The following is a 17,289-nucleotide window of genomic DNA, read 5'->3' on the forward strand; positions in this document are numbered from 1 at the left end:
ATGGTAACACTTTAAGAAAACAGTTTACCAATTGCTTAGTATCCAGAACGTCAAAATATTTAAAAAGATTTTTCTATTGATAAAATGTGAAATAAAATGTGGGTATTTGAATTATAAACAAACTAAACTCTGAACTAAGACTCTAAATAACTAAACTAAGCTTAGATACGTTACTAGGAAATCCAAAAGATACAACAAAATAAAGAAGTTAAATTTAAGACTACTGCATTAGAAATATATATTGAAAATTAAAATTACAATTTAAAATCAACGACCTTTGGGAGCTCTTTTCGACCTTGCGTTGGGAGCGGTCTTCTTGTCCTTTTCGGCACCACACGAAGATCCAGCGGCATCTGAAGGATTCCCGGGGTTTGGAGAAGATTTTATAGCATCAAGTTCAGCCATACAAGTGACACGGTGTCTACAGTTTGAAGGGTCTATGACGAATATATAACCATCACGACTCCAACATTTTGTTATTCCGAAACGCTTACGAGCACTCATAAAAGTATCATGACGACTCTTAGTGAGGAACTCCGATAGAGTGTATCCAGAATTCTTCAAACATGTTTTGGAAAACCATACGCTATTTCTTACTCGAATATCACAGAACTTCACCAAGACTGGCCGTGGGTTGTTAGATCTTGAACGGCCTAATCTGTGACAACGGGTAACGGCATCTTTATCAACATCAGCAATGTTCATATCATCGGAAATTATTTTCGTTACAACTGCAATAATATCCTCCTTATCATGTTCGGGTATACCGTGGATTAGCAACATTTTCCGTCGGCTTCGCATTTCCATCTGATCATGCATATTGGTAAGAAGATTCACTTGATCTTGAAGAGACTGGAGCGCTGTACAGACGAAGGAACGAAAGGCTTCAAAATCAGTGGAAAGTCTCGACACAGGACTGGAAGTTGCAGGTGCTTGTGATGTTTTATGTAGTTCCTTTTGAAATTCCATCATACGCTTATTAAATTCAGTGTTCATGTCCAAAATAGATTGTTTTAGAGAATCCATGACGAATAGTAAAGATGTATGTGGAAGTGATATTAAACGAGGTAAGAAAATTGATGTAAGAATAATAGATAATAATAGGAATTATAAAAACTGGGAGGTACAGTAATGATTTATAGCATATTCAGAGCTAAAAAGTAATAAAAATAAATTTTTTTTAAATAAAATTAGCAGAGCGAAAAAAACGTTACTTGCTCACTTCACGCCTACCCCCGAAAAAAAAAGTTAAACTATGTATGTAACGAACACTAAATGAACAATGAATTTTAAAGAATTTTGAATGTGATTTGCCAATTTCATTACGTACTATAGCCATTTTTACGTTATTATAAACATGCATCCATGCTCACAAACTAAGTCACAAATTTACAAGGGATATAACATCATTATATTAAATGGCTTGATGCATAAGTGTTGGTTAGTGTGTGTGTGTGTGTGTATATAAAACAAGGAAAGGGTACACTTATACTATCATTAAACAAAAGAAACATATTTATTTACGAAACAAAAAGCGTTACACTAGCAGGTAGCTTAAAAATCCTTCACAAATGGTCGACAAATGGACTGTATGACCATAAAGACCTTTCTGTGGAAATTGTTTACGCCTTAATAAAAAAATTAAATCAACCTTGATATTCAAGATAAACTGAAAACATGCCATGATACATTTTTATAATGTGTAAAATAATACTTTAGGAATAGGTATTTGTTCAGTATCATTGCAAATATTTAACACTTTAGCCATATCATATTTCACAAACAATATGCATAAAATTCTTGATGATTTTAAACCTACTGCAATCTTACTATAATAAATAAATTTAATAAACTGTATTTTATCGGGTGCCTAACACGAATAAATCGAATTAACCGAATTAAAAAAAAGAGGAGGTTCTCAACTCGACTGTATTTTTTTTGGCTTTGTTACCTTAGAAACTTTTGGCTGGGTGAACCGATTTTGATATTTTTTCTTTATTTTAAAGCTGCTGCTTGCCATATGGTGCTATTGTTTACTAATATCAGTATGTATCATGATATCTATTATAAATCAATTTACACTCGTCCCATCTACGGTATAATTAACAATTGTTGAAAATCATGCACATTTATGCATCAAGATTATAGCTGTAGACTAATCCATTTTCTACAGCCATGCTTATCTCGATAGCAAATATTTGTGTCCGCATCACCTTGAGTTCATCTAGGTCCATCAAAATAGATAGAAAAAATGAATAGATGTAACTTTAAAATCTTTATAGATCTTAAATCTCATCTGTACAGTGATATAATTTATTTGTTTGTCTTTGGGAAACAAACAATACAGTTTTTCTTAAAATAAAAAACAAAATACTATACATATATCAGCAAAGTTTCCACTGTTTACAATCTTAAAATATAAAAACACATTCAGTCACATACAGTAAATATTGATTAAATTTTAGGTACATCTAAATTATTAATTTAAATTGGTTTACAAAACAAATCAAGGTTACTGAAATTTTAAGCTATTGCATAGCTTCTATCGCGGGCCTTGACCACGGGGACCGAATCGAGAAATTCCGTAACGAAAAAACCTCACGCTCCCCCTCCGACGGGCTCGAAGGTATGGCTTGAAGGCATGCTATGCAATAGCTTTACCGCGGCCGCGGCAGTCCCCGAGTGTCACACGCCTTTTTTTTATTATTATTACTAGCGGTCCGCCCCGGCTTCACCCGTGGTACATATTTACATTTTCTCTACATAAAAACCATCCTCGTACTTCAAGGAATATAATAAAAAAAGAATTATCGAAATCGGTTCAGCCGTTCTCGAGTTATGCGCTTACCAACACATTTTGCGATTCATTTTTATATATAAGACTAGCGGTCCGCCCCGGCTTCGCCCGTGGTACATATTTACGTTTTCTCTACATAAAAACCATCCTCGTACTTCAAGGAATATAATAAAAAAAGAATTATCGAAATCGGTTCAGCCGTTCTCGAGTTATGCGCTTACCAACACATTTTGCGATTCATTTTTATATATAAGATAAGATGACATACACGTCAATAAGTATTTCTAGTGAAATTGGATTTGTCACGAGAGCATATACGCGGACATCGTAAGAGTAAATTGCCTAAAAGAAAAGAAGAATCGACGCTATCACTACATAGTATAAAACAAAGTCGCTTTCTCTGTCCCTATTTCTATATGTCCCTTTGTATGCTTAAATCTTTAAAACTACGCAACGGATTTTGATGTGGTTTTTTTAATAGATAGAGTGAGTTTTAGTATATAATTTATAAGGTTTTAGACAAAGCGGGCGAAGCAGCGGGGCGCGGGCGGTAAGCTAGTATTCTGATAAAATAACACTAACGAGTTTGTTCGTTTGAACACGCTAATCTAAGAAACTATGAGCCCGATTTGAAAAATTATTTCGGTGTTAGATAGCCCATTTATTTTTTATTTATTAATTACGCTAAGACCAACAGGAGCCGCGTGGGTGAAACCGAATATGTAATAGGCCAAAAATTGCGACTAAAAATCGCATTTACGCGACCCGCGTCCTCAGTCTAGGCCACAGAGTAGAGAGACTAGGTTTAAAACTACTCTGTCCGACATTAAAAATTCAGTACACCGCTGACTGTGTTAGAGTAAAGACGTGTTAAAATGGCTACCGTACCTCTCGTCGTGTTTAACAATGGACATACCTGCCCCATCATCGGCTTGGGGACATGGAAGGTAAGATTATTTTAGAAGCTATTATTTTTTATCTTATTACATAACGTTGGACGTTCTTACTCATGAATTCTTGGTGTATCAACATAGTAATGTGATGGATGGAATGAATTCATACCGGCGTTGGCCGGGTTCTTTTATGTATGTTCGTCTATTTCTCTGACTGATCTCAAAATTCTTTAAAATCTTTATAACCTCTGAGAATTCGAAGTTTGGACACAATCTAGTATTTCTAGCTTATGTGTTATTCTGGTTTATAATTTACAACACGGCCAAGTTTCATCAAAATCAGTTCAACATTTATGTCGGTATGACCTAACAAACATGAAAATTATTTTAGCTTAAATAGGTACTTATTTAATTATTATATTGCAAATATTTTGTAAATATCCTGAATGTCCCGAATTTTACATATTACAATTTTATTGAACAAAGTAACTTTATACAATAGATAATATTTCGTAAAAAATATACTTTTCTATTAGGTATTTACTATTTAATCTAAACACAATATTATTATATAGGAATACTAGCGGTCCGGCCCGGCTTCGCCCGTGGTACATATGAAAAATAGATGTTGGCCGATTCTCAGACTTACCCGATATGCACAGAAAATTTCATGAGAATCGGTCCACCCGTTTCGGAGGAGTATGCAGACTAACATTGTGACACGAGAATTTTATATATAAGAATTTTACAATACATACTTAATTATTCCTATCCTATCCTATCTGAGGCTCTACAGCCGCGAGTGGGCCCTGGCCTGGTCCAGTACTTTCATCCAGACCCCGCGATCCCTTGCCTGGGATCTCCAATTCTTTACACCGATCGCTTCCAAGTCCTGTTCCACACCATCTAGCCAACGGAGCTTTGGTCTTCCTCGATTTCTACGTCCATCTGGTTTTCCATCGAGCAGACGCAGAGGAGCCCTGTTGTCGTCCATACGTGCAACGTGTCCGGCCCAGCGTAAACGGCCGAGTTTTATGGTCTTTATGACATTCGGCTCCTCGTACATTCCATAAAGCTCATGATTATACCTTGTTCTCCAACGTCCATTTTCCAGCACAGCACCGAATATTCGTCTGAGGATTTTTCGTTCGAAGACCAGCAGGCAATCCTCATCTTTTTTGCTCAAGACCCAGCTTTCGGACCCATATATACTTAATTATTACCTAGACGTATACTTAGTACCTATATAGATAACTTCCTCTTCATTAGCGGTAAATATAATATTATGTACTTACGTACCTAGGCAATATTTTAATTATATTAAATGAAGGCCTAATAAAAAGCTAAATTACTTTAAATGCTATATTAAATATGCTTTTAATAATTCATAGTTATATTTATTAATATAAGTTTAATGTTTCTAAATACAAATAAAGAAAAAATATATATATTTACAACTAGCGGTCCGCCCCGGCTTCGCCCGTGGTACATGTTTACGTTTTCTCTACATAAGAACCATCCTCGTACTTCAAGGAATATAATAAAAAAAGAATTATCAAAATCGGTTCAGCCGTTCTCGAGTTATGCGCTTACCAACACATTTTGCGATTCATTTTTATATATAAGAAGATTATAATATATAACTAAGTTTAATGTTTCTAAATACAAATAAAGAAAATATATTTACAATAGCGACTTAACTTACCGTACTTACCGTACCGACTTACCGTAGATATAAATTTAAATATTAAAATATTTTTTTATTAATTACTAGAGAGAAATTTAATACGATAGTTATTTAATTGTACCTTATTGGTCTACAATCCACATTATGAATTTTTTTTAATTTTTTATGAATTTTTCCAAAATAACAACTAGGTAAAAGCCAATCTATGTAGTCATTATTAGCACTGCGGTAATATGACATTGAGGAAGCGTTAATTTTATCAATTGTCTATCTAATATTTATTTTTTTTAGTACACGGAAACCTGAATATTCAATTTAGTCCATTTTTCGAGATTATGCAAGCTGAGTTTGGAGTGGTTTGGAGTTTCTACACTAGACAACTCGTATAGATTCTTATAGATTTTTACTATAAAGTTATAGACACTGGTCATAAAGAGACAACGAAAAAACTTAAATGGTTAAAAAAATAAAATGACACCATAATGACACCGAATAAATACAAATGACAGATGGTAGGCGCCAAATTGGCGCCAAAATACCTACTTATATTAAAAAAAAATTCAGGAAACTCGATCGAATTTTTATACTTACAGCAATATGTGACATTATTGTGACAATGTATTTTATGATTTTATGACATTTTTCAGAAAAAAAAAATACTAATCTAGTTATGGTTATCACTTCAAACGACCTTGAACTAGGAAATATCCTTTGGGAAGGTGATATAGGCCATTAATTTTGTTGAATAGTGTCAACAGAATATATCGATTATTCCATTACAATATACCTAACTACAAGCAACTTGTTTATGACTTTTTTATCTACACTTACTACTAGAATATATTAACATCTTTCCTAATATTAATAAGCTGAACATTTTTTTTGTTGTACCGATTTAAATTTTGTGTAGTTCCAAGAATCGACCAACATATCTTGTTCATACATACATGTTCAACACAAACAATGTTATTCTAAAATCTAAATAAGGTGAATTTAGCTCTCCGGGAGTGGCACGTAGAAATGTTAAAAGGCTAATTAGACAGAATTAACATCAGTTTTCCGCTTACGATAATTGAATCATGCCATCTCGCTTCGACGTCTAATCGAGCTCGTCCTCGTCTGTTATGCGCCGTTTTGAAAATCGAATGTTGTGTTGGTATCATTGCCCCTAAATGATAAGAGTAATGCCACAGTATTACAATATTATGTGGTAATGCAAATGCCTGCTACTCACATACCTGCAGCGGGGGCAATATTGGAATTGCACCCTAATTGTGATGTGTATAGGTAAGCAGGGGCAATTTAGAGAGCAACTGAAATTGCTCCGACCGCCCGCGCCGTGCATCCGAGATTGTTCCCATATTGCCCCTGGGGCAGGTACGAGAGTCGCCGGCTTTAAGGCATTTGCCGGGTCAGCCAGTAACAATATTATCTGTTTTCAGTCGAAGCCAGGTGAAGTCACACAGGCTGTAAAGGATGCCATAGACATCGGGTATAGGCACATAGACTGCGCTCATATCTATGGTAATGAAAAAGAAGTGGGGGAGGCGCTAAAAGTAAAGATGGAAGAAGGAAAGATTAAGAGGTAAGCTATTAATTGAAAAGTGAAGCTTTAAGCGCGTAAAAATTTCAAGGTCGCGTCACGGCAAGACCGTCACGTCATGGAGTATGGCGACGATTTTGGTATCTTTGAATTTTGTCAAAGAAGCTTCACTTCTGACACGTGTGCTCGGCACACACACTTTTTTATACATATTTTTAAACACTTTACTGATGATGTTAACATGCCATACAAAAAATATATGTTTAAAATAAGATACAGGACAGAAAGCGGGCTTAACACATATACATATCCATACTAATATTATAAAGCTGCAGTTTGTTTGTTTGACCGCGCTAATCTCAGGAACTACTGGCCCGATTTGAAAAATTATTTCGGTTTTAGACAGTTTTAGATAGCCCATTTATCGAGAATAATAATTACGCTAAAACCAACAGGGCCCGTAGACAAAGTAACAATTAAAAAACGATAACGAAGTTAGAAAAGGAAAAATGTATGGGATTGACATTAGATAGACCACGTGATCTAACGCGGCGTATGTCAATCCCATACATTTTTGCCTTAATGCCCCAGGAGCGGAGCCATGCGGGTGAAACCGCAGGGCACAGCTAGACAATACAATTTTAGACAATAATATCAATACTGCAATCACTTACCCCATCATCTACTACCACCCACACCCTTTAAAGAAAACTGAATTGGGTCAGCATGTTTTTTATTTATTCTAAGATTCAAGTGTTGTTGATTCCTAATGCACATTGTATATCGCACATATATCTTACTAGTGGTTCGCCCCGGCTTCGCCCGTGGTACATATTTCGCAATAAAAGGTAGCCTATGTCCTTTCTCAGGTATCAAAATATCTCCATACCAAATTTCATGCAAATTGGTTCAGTAGTTTAGGCGTGATTGAGTAACAGACAGACAGACAGAGTTATTTTCGCATTTATAATATTAGTAGGTATGGATTTATAGGGAAGTATAAAATAAAAAAGAAATTCATGTGTTACTTAAATACACCACATAATATCTAGGTAACTAAAGAACGGCTAAACGGTTTTTCATAAATTTTTTGGCTGTTTAATTGTTAAAAAACTATTAGGACTCGGGGCAAGGATGCTTTACAATGAAAAATATTTGTAGTACAAAATATTTTTCATTGTAAAGCCTTATTTTCCCAATATTTTTCATTGCGTAATTCGTGTACAAAATTATTTTGTACACGAATTATGCTTAGACTGTAAAAAGAAAAGTTAGTACAATCGGTCCAGTAGTTTACGAGTTAAAACATAACAAACAAATAAAAACTAAGCCGTTAAAATATTAATTTTGTCTAACATACAATTATTATTTTTTATGATCTAATTTACTTTAAGTGGTAATGGCTTCTCTAATCTTGTTAAACAGTTGAACAATCTGAATTTTTATTGAAAAAATCAGTTGTGAGATAAGTATTTAAATCTATCGACTATAATAGTTTGTTTGTTTGAAAGCGCGAATCTCAGGAACTACTGGACCGATTTTAATTGTTTTTCACCGGATACGTACCTACGTGAAATGCGTACCTACTAGCTGACCAGGTAAATTTTGTGTCAGGACAGACTAGACTTATTTTAAATTCATCTCATTACTTCTGCTATTAAAATCTTATCTAAACTATAAACAATTTGATCACATTAGTGACCATGATACAAATTTACAACATGGCTGACCTTGCAATCAAGGTCTTTAAAAAAACCTGCAAAACCTTCCTATCAGTGATTCATTTGTTATCTTCTTATATATAAAAATGAATCGCAAAATGTGTTGGTAAGCGCATAACTCGAGAACAGCTGAACCGATTTCGATAATTCTTTTTTTATTATATTCCTTGAAGTACGAGGATGGTTCTTACGTAGAGAAAACGTAAATATGTACCACGGGCGAAGCCGGGGCGGACTGCTAGTTACTCATGAAATTATGACAATTTTCCTATCAGTGTTCGGAAGCAAACTTTTAAAATTTTAATACATTTTTGGATTCATACACCACTTTCTTTTCTAAATATCTTTAATGAACAAAATTAATTTGACCTGTGAGTTGTGATATTTTTCAACCGCCTTCAAAAAAGGAAAAGGTTCTCAATTCGACTATATTTTTTTGTTATTAATTGAAAGCTTATTCCTCCCATTTAAATTTGGTCCAGTATTGACGATTTGAAAGCAGTTTAGTTTTTGTTAAAAATAAATATCCTGCTAATATTATAAATGCGAAAGTTTGTGAGGATGTGTGTGTGTTTGTTACTCTTTCACGCAAATACTACTGAACCGATTATAATGAAATTTAGCACACATATAGAGGGTAACTTGGATTAACACATAGGATAGGTTTTATCCCGGAAATCCCACGGGAACGGGTACTATGCGGGTTTTCCTTTAAATACGCGAGCGAAGCCGCGAGCGGAAATCAAGTATCTCTATATTTCTATATAGTTATTAAAAAAAATGTGCAACGAATAATATTGAATATGAGTATTGTATTCATTATTTACACATTAAGTAATAATACAGGACAATTATTATAAATTAATGTTAAATAATAAAATATTGCGTGTTTATTTATTCATTATACAGAGAAACAATGGCTTTATTAAACTACAATGAGCTTTTTTTAGATGTTTATCTGCATTCAATTATCCATCTAGATACACAAACGAAGAGCTATACACATTAAAGTAATCTTCAAATGATTTTATAAGTGCCAATTTTTACAAATTTCAAAGGCTCGACCATTTGGACTTTTCATGGTTTTATTTTTACGTATTTTTTTAGAAATTTTAAATGCGATTTATTTATTACGCTTTCCGGCCGCGACTTCGACAGCTTTGTCTAAAACCTAATCCATACTAATATTATAAATGCGAAAGTAACTCTGTCTGTCTGTTACTTAATCACGCCTAAACTACTGAACCAAATTGCATGAAATTTGGTATGGAGATATTTTGATACCCGAGAAAGGACATAGGCTACCTTTTATTGCGAAATATGTACCACGGACGAAGCCGGGGCGGACCTCTAGTAAATTATATGCTAAAACCATGCTCGAGAACCACTCTATGTATTAAAAAAAACCGCATCAAAATCCGTTGCGTAGTTTTACAGATTTAAGCATACATAGGGACATAGAGATGAGAAAGCGACTTGTTTTATACTATGTAGTGATGTAGTTAATTATAACATTACGTATTTACTTTTCCAGAGAAGACATCTTCATCACATCAAAACTTTGGTGCACGTACCATCGCCCGGACCTCGTGGAAGGAGCAATAAAGACCACACTGGCTAACCTTGGGTTGGACTATCTGGACTTGTACCTCATGCATTGGCCACAGGCTTTCAAAGTATGTATAGAATTTTAATCATTTGTTTTTTTACCAAATATTTTAGTCCCAATTTTATAATGGTTATGAGTTATTCCACAGGGTTATTCTGTTTGCCTATTTCATATTTACAGTAGATAAACTAAAACGCGGGAAATGCTTTTTACTTTTTTTGCTTTTTATGGCAAGTGCTTTTACAAAGTACTTTTACAACAAAAGAACTAATTTTTTTTAATAATTTTTTCTTACCAGCCAGTGCTTGCTACAATCATGTATTACGTTTAATTACGTTACGTTCAATTACGTTTCCTTTAAAACAGTAGATACGCTAGAAGGCTGTAAAATCTTAATATTTTCTAGACTTTTTAAGTCCGAATAATATTATTGCATTACATCTTTGGGTCTAGACTACTAGTCTTTCTAACAAAAAAAATTTTCTTATCGATTTTTCTGTGTAGAAACCACATTCCAAACTTGAAATCATATAAAAAAAAAAATTCATAACACGATGATACAACGTGTATGCTTTTTATAACAAGCCTGTGATCAATTTTACGAAAAAAATATTTTATATAATTCGGTCACTCCAAACGCTTCCAGGAAGGCGTCGAAGAATTCCCCCTAGATGAAAACAACAAAGTGATCCCGTCTCCCGTTGACTATATAGACACTTACAAAGCTATGGAGAGTCTTGTTGACAACGGTCTAACTAGGAGCATTGGTATCTCTAACTTCAATAAGAAGCAGATCGATAGAGTGATGGAAGCTGCGAGAATCAAGCCCGCTGTTAATCAGGTGAGATTTTTCTAACTACTTACCATTTTGGAAATACATACTTCGGTTTTTTATTATTATCGTATGAAATTTATTGTAAAAGATTTAAACAACACGTCTTACAATGAATGATTTATTTAACATGACTTTGAATAATTCATAATTTATATTGCATTCATTTATTTTCGTTCACTACATAAAAACAAATGAATTGGATCTAAAACTGTTAATTACTTGCCTAGCCAAATAATTTAATTATGCCTCTTTTATTCCGAGTCATATTAAAAACAGAGACTGTTAATGCCTACAAAAATAAAATAAGATACTTATCTTATATATAAAAATGAATCGCAAAATGTGTTGGTAAACGCATAACTCGAGAACGGCTGAACCGATTTCGATAATTCTTTTTTTATTATATTCCTTGAAGTACGAGGATGGTTCTGATGTAGCGAAAACGTAAACATGTACCACGGGCGAAGCCGGGGCGGACCGCTAGTATCCAAATAAAAAACATTTTTTTTATTAAAATTTCAGATCGAAGTGCATCCCTATCTAAATCAAACCAAACTATTCGAGCACTGCAAGTCCCACGGTATTGCTGTAACAGCGTATTCCCCACTAGGGTCCCCAGACAGGCCCTGGGCGAAGCCCGGGGACCCTACGCTCATGGAGGACCAGCGGCTGAAGACAATTGCTGAAAGATATAGTAAGACTGTGCCGCAGATACTGATCAGGTATGTTTTGGTTTATGTTCTAAGTACCTAGTTATGTTGATTATTGAGTATGAAACATTTCCAAAAAGTCATAAGTTTGAATACTGAAACGATGATTATTGTTTAATACTAGCTTCCCGCCCGCGGCTTCGCCCGCGTTTTCAAAAGAAAAACCCGCATAGTTCCCGTTCCCGTGGGATTTCTGGGATAAAACCTATCCTATGTGTCCGAATGCCCAAGAATTCTAGAGCAAATGCTGCAGTAATTATTATGTGTCGTTAGTGCTAAAGCCGGACTGTCAATGAACAGGTTACAGTATCTAAAACAAAAAATAAAGACCACAGACAACAGACCATTAACCACAGACTAACATATTTCCAGATACGCCATAGACAGATCAATGATTGTCATTCCCAAGTCAGTCACCAAGAGTCGCATAGAACAAAACTTCGACGTTTTCAACTTCCAGCTGTCGCCTGAAGACCTGGAGCTTATTGGAAGCTTGGAATGTAACGGACGACTGTGTATGATGGGAGAGTAAGTTTATTTTTTTAATTATGGAAGTGAAACTTGGGAGTAAAATTTCAAGGTGACGATTTTGGTGTCTTTGAATTTTGCTACTGAAGTTTCATCTCGGACACGTGTACCCGGCACGCACGCTCATTTTTAAGCTGACTTGAAAAAAGGACGTTCTCGATTCGACTGTTTTTTGGGTTTGTTATCTCTGAACTTTTTTACCGTACCGATTTTGATGATATTTTGAAAGTGATTTAGTTTTTGATTTAAGAAAATTTTATTGAGCGGGCATACGAGCCGATCTTCTGTTTGATCGATTCCCACGTAAAAACTTTAACTTTTACATTAAAGTATATTCAACCATAGAATACAAGATATTTTTTTACACATAATACCCTTTGTATTTTTGAATTTAATAACATTGAGATAATATTACTACGTATGGAGGAGACACCACGAACAAAATCTGTGCGCCATTTTTTTGCTCTAAGTAAGTTTTAAAAATTATTATTTAGTTAGGTACTTAACGATGACAGTTATTCCTTTGCACTTTTCCGTATTATTTGTATTATTTGTGCAATATCGTAACACACACGAAGGCATGTTTGATGCGTTTCACTTTAAAACCATTAAAAAATACCGCTCAACATACGTCACATGACGTATGTTGAGTGGAACATAAGTGATGTAGGCGGTGTCGTCTCCTATTAATATTATCTCAATGTTTAATAAAGATTATTCGTAAATTGATTACCGAAGTCAATTTGAAAGAAAATACTATAAATATATCTCCCGCGTCAGGCTATTTTCCAGTATTTGTGTTTCCATTTCTAAATAAAAACTTTTTTTTTTCAGTGACCACCACCCGGATTATCCATTCCACGATGAATATTAATTCAGCACAAGATATTTGAATATTTATTATTAGTGCAATTAATTTCAGCCATTTTGTTTAAGTAGTAAATATAATTATACCTAGACTATAAGTAATTGTAATAGGGAAAAATATTTGTCTACAAATCCTGGATTAAATGGCCATATTAATAAGCATATATGTAGAAAAAATAAAACTATAATGTTGTACAAGCAGCTTAATTCAATCTTAAAAATGTCTATGGAATGTCATTTGTTGTAATAATTCAAATATCGAGTGAGTTTCGCACTAAAATTGTGTTTTTTGAAAAATTCTTGTTTATGCACTGTTACTCTAGCAATAAGCACAACGTTGTCTTAAATAAACCATAAACAATATTTTATTGTCGTTTTATTTACAACCTGTGACCTGTGTTCCGTTTTCCGCAAATGTATGAATAGCGAAGTAGCCTTGAAAGAGGATACTAAAACACTGTTTAAAAACTAATTCAGGGAAGAAAATATTTTTTTAATTCAATTTATGGAATCAATCATTTATAATTAGGAATTCGAAATCGAGGGACAGTTGGAACCGCATTTTTTAAATATTTTTATTGAAATTAGCAAATATTTTACAAATTCAATAAATTTGAAAATTATAACACGTTATTTATTATTCATTTTGAAGACTTTATTATTAAACATCACAATTAAGTTTTAACATGGACCAATATACTTTATTGATCCATGGTGTTAATCGACATCTATGTTAAAAGAAAACCGTTGTCAGCGACATATTCCGAGCCAGTAATTCCAACAGCCTTGTCACTGGCCAAAAACAGGATAAGACGAGCAATCTCTATAGGATCGGATACTCTCTGAAGCGGCATAATAACCCCCATGTCTTCAAATTTGTATGACGTAACTCCACTGTTCACTAAGAAATCAGTTTTAACAGGTCCTGGGCTCACCGTGTTCACTCTTATACCTTTGCTTGCTAGTTCCAAAGCCGCACATCGTGTAAAATGGTTTAAACCAGCTTTGGAAATATAGTACGGAGTTTTTGAAGCTTGTTTCGGCACCAATGTTCCACCGACACTCGAAATGTTTATTATGTTTCCTTTAGTTTTGATTAAATGAGGTGTTGCTAAAGCTGTAACGTTGATGTGCGCTCGGAGGTTTATTTTGATGGTTTCATCGTAAGCTTCCAAGATGTTACCGTCTAAAATAGACCCGTATTTGGCTAGCCCGGCGTTGTTCACTAAAACATCAATCTGACCGTATTCGTCAATGACTTTCTGTATCATGGTTTTTGCTTCGTCATCGTTAGCAATGTCTGCAATAATGAGCAGAGGTTTGGAGCCTTTTTCACAATTTTCGGAAACTGTTTGTAACTTTTCTTCATTTCTGCCAACGATGGCTACTTTAGCGCCTTCCTTAGTGAATTCTATGGCTGTAGCTGCGCCGATTCCGGAGCTTGCTCCAGTAATTATTACGACTTTATTTTTAAAACTCATTGTGTGACTGCAAATGAGCAACTGTGTGATAACTATGACTGCATATTCTCTCTCGCTGCTGTGATAAGTTATATTTATTGTTTGCTGATAAGATACAGTGTGTACACTTCAAACTCGAGTTGTGATGCTTAGAGATTATGTATGATTTAAGAGATTATAATCTTATATTTAAAAATGAATCGCAAAATGTGTTGGTAAGCGCATAACTCGAGAACGGCTGAACCAATTTCGATAATTCTTTTTTTATTATATTCCTTGAAGTAAGAGGATGGTTCTTATGTAGAGAAAACGTAAACATGTACCACGGGCGAAGCCGGGGCGGACCGCTAGTATATTATGTAAATATTTATTCACTACTGAGAAAATTTTGTTTTTGTTAAAAAAAAAATTAAGTACCTATTTTACGTAAGTTTTAAAGATTTAAGCATACAAAGGGACAGAGAAAGCGACTTGTTTTATACTATGTAGTGTTGATGATGTAGTGATGATTACTGGATGGATGCCTGTGAATGAGTTGGTAAGCGTAATCAGTGGCAGGAGCGTGTGTCCACACTTTGTTTTATTTACTTATAGCAAAATTGAAACTTAGGCTACTAAGTTACTCCTTATTACATCAGCTATCTCTCAGTGAAAGTCCCGACAAAATAGGTCCAGCCGTTCCAGAGATTTATAGCCGGAACAAACAGACAGACAAAAATTGTAAAAATTACTATTTTGGTATATGTACCGTGATTACATCCGTATAGATTACAGGAATCGACTGCCGAGTAATTTCTTATAAATAAATTTTTTGATTGTTTAAAACATTGTTAAATTGTTTAATCTCACGAACGGCAGGTCCGATTTTGACGGGACTTTCACTCACAGATAGCTGTTTTTATAATGAGTAACTTAGGCTATTTTCGAAACCCACATTCCCACAAGAATATTAGAATTAACAGGATAAACTTATATGAATAAGTTAAAGCAGCAGGTAAAACCGACAGGCAAGCTAGTCTTTTATAAAAATGAATGTTCAATATTAATTATATAAGAACTTTGGTAATTTTCCTTGTTGCAATAAGTATTTACTATTTGATAATATTATTTTGAAGTATGCAGTTTGATAATATAGAAATCTATGAGTGTTTTATTTAGTTAGTTACAACTTTTGTTATGGCTGCCACACACCCTGTAGCAGGCGAGGTCCCAGGGGACTATTTTTCAGTACTCTTAACTATACATATATTGGCTATTAGCTCTTTTCCCAGACTCCAGAACAATGGAAGCACACTTCAGAGCTTCCTGGAAGCGTTTGGAGGGACCGAATTAGGTATATAAAATATTTTTTTTTTCGTAAAATTGATCACTGGCTTATAATAAATAGCATACACATGTTATGAATAGTTTTTCTATGATTTCAAATTCGGAATGTGGTTTCTAGACAGAAAAAATTGGTAAGAACACAGGGTAAGAAACGGTAAGAAACCATAAGAAACTTTTTTTTTGACAGTCCCAAACATGAGCCCTGTTTTTTTTTTTATAGTGAGGAAATCTTCCAAAGATACCCACGGCCCCCGGGGAAGGAGCCGTGGGTTATGTCGGATTCTTACCGACTAAAACCCCACTGTAGAACGTTTCAGCCCTGCTTTTCGACGTAAAAAAAAACGTGCTTCCTCCTGGGTGGTGGGGAAAAGAGTCAATAATTATATAATTAATAACATTGCAAAATTAATTATTAAAATATTATAATAACAGAAAAAAACAATTACTGACGACAAATTATTATTAGTACACACATAATATACATATGTATATATATTATGTATATTATTGTATAGCTAATAGCACTGAAAAATAGTACTCACTTCGGAGCGCTGTATAAAACCTTAGCTATTGACGTAATGAAAAAATGTTATGTATAAAAGTTGTTCCTCGAATAACAATCTACAAAAATGGTCTGATATCATTTCTTCGTAAAATGATAAAAAAAAGTTTTATTGAAAAATATAAATATCTCTAATTTCTGAACATTTTCGCTTATAACTTTTTTATTTATAGTTCTACGACACAAAGTAAATGGACTAAAGTTGTAGAAAATTTAATTTGCAACAAATAATGATGAATAGTTTAAGAGATATATCGCAAAAACCATATCAACCGCTCTTTTCAAGATGGCGGCCGTGGGACAAGGGTGGCGACCCCACAAACTTGGTGATAGCTTCACACTGACCCCTCCTACACATCAAAAAAATAAAATTGCGTCCACTCAAAAACGCAACCCCAAATGTAACTTTTCAATGGACTAATTATTAGAATGTAATAAATTACAGCTTAAAGGTAGATATTATTGTGGGTATTATAGACTTGAGTTTTTGATGTGAATATCAATTTAATACATGCTTGCGTTCATGTGTAAAAAAAAGGGTTGTAAGTTTAAAATTTTTAAATGTAGTTATTTCTTTTGATAATCTAACTAAAAATTCATGTTTTTCGCAATTATATCTGTGTTATCAGTTATAAGACGTTACATTACGTAGGTACGAAATTTCATAACTCTCCGTAAACAACCCGGGGGGACCAAACAAGGAGAACAAGCCTGTAGGTTTTGATTTCCTTACGAATGTCAAAATTTGCGA

The 17,289-nt window shown here is 34.2% G+C and overlaps 3 protein-coding genes across 3 annotated transcripts in view; 1 reads left to right on the forward strand and 2 right to left on the reverse strand.

Moving 5' to 3' along the window:
• Positions 1-267: 267 nt before the first annotated feature.
• LOC149896068 (uncharacterized) lies at positions 268-1,026 on the reverse strand. The gene has a single exon (XM_090117815.1). It carries the CDS (start codon positions 1,024-1,026, stop codon positions 268-270), a length of 759 nt encoding a protein of 252 aa, XP_089973941.1.
• Positions 1,027-3,545: 2,519 nt separating this feature from the next.
• On the forward strand, positions 3,546-13,568 carry LOC149896069 (aldo-keto reductase 1B-like). The gene is made up of 7 exons (XM_090118183.1): positions 3,546-3,744; positions 6,820-6,962; positions 10,176-10,317; positions 10,897-11,091; positions 11,608-11,807; positions 12,168-12,323; positions 13,158-13,568. The coding sequence occupies exons 1-7, from the start codon at positions 3,673-3,675 to the stop codon at positions 13,195-13,197; spliced, it is 948 nt and encodes a 315-aa protein (XP_089974309.1). The 5' UTR covers positions 3,546-3,672; the 3' UTR covers positions 13,198-13,568.
• The window catches only part of Prp3 (pre-mRNA processing factor 3), a 147,039-nt gene continuing 139,610 nt past the window's right edge, over positions 9,861-17,289 (reverse strand). The window contains exon 16 of the mRNA XM_090118184.1: positions 9,861-9,989. The gene's annotated coding sequence lies outside the window, so the exon portion shown is untranslated. The remainder of the gene's footprint in view (positions 9,990-17,289) is intronic.

The sequence above is a fragment of the Colias eurytheme genome, chromosome 29, assembly GCF_061535395.1.
Source record: "Colias eurytheme isolate Ceu_HAF_F1 chromosome 29, ilColEury1 Martin Lab GWU primary, whole genome shotgun sequence".
NCBI classification, from domain to species: Eukaryota; Metazoa; Arthropoda; class Insecta; order Lepidoptera; family Pieridae; genus Colias; species Colias eurytheme.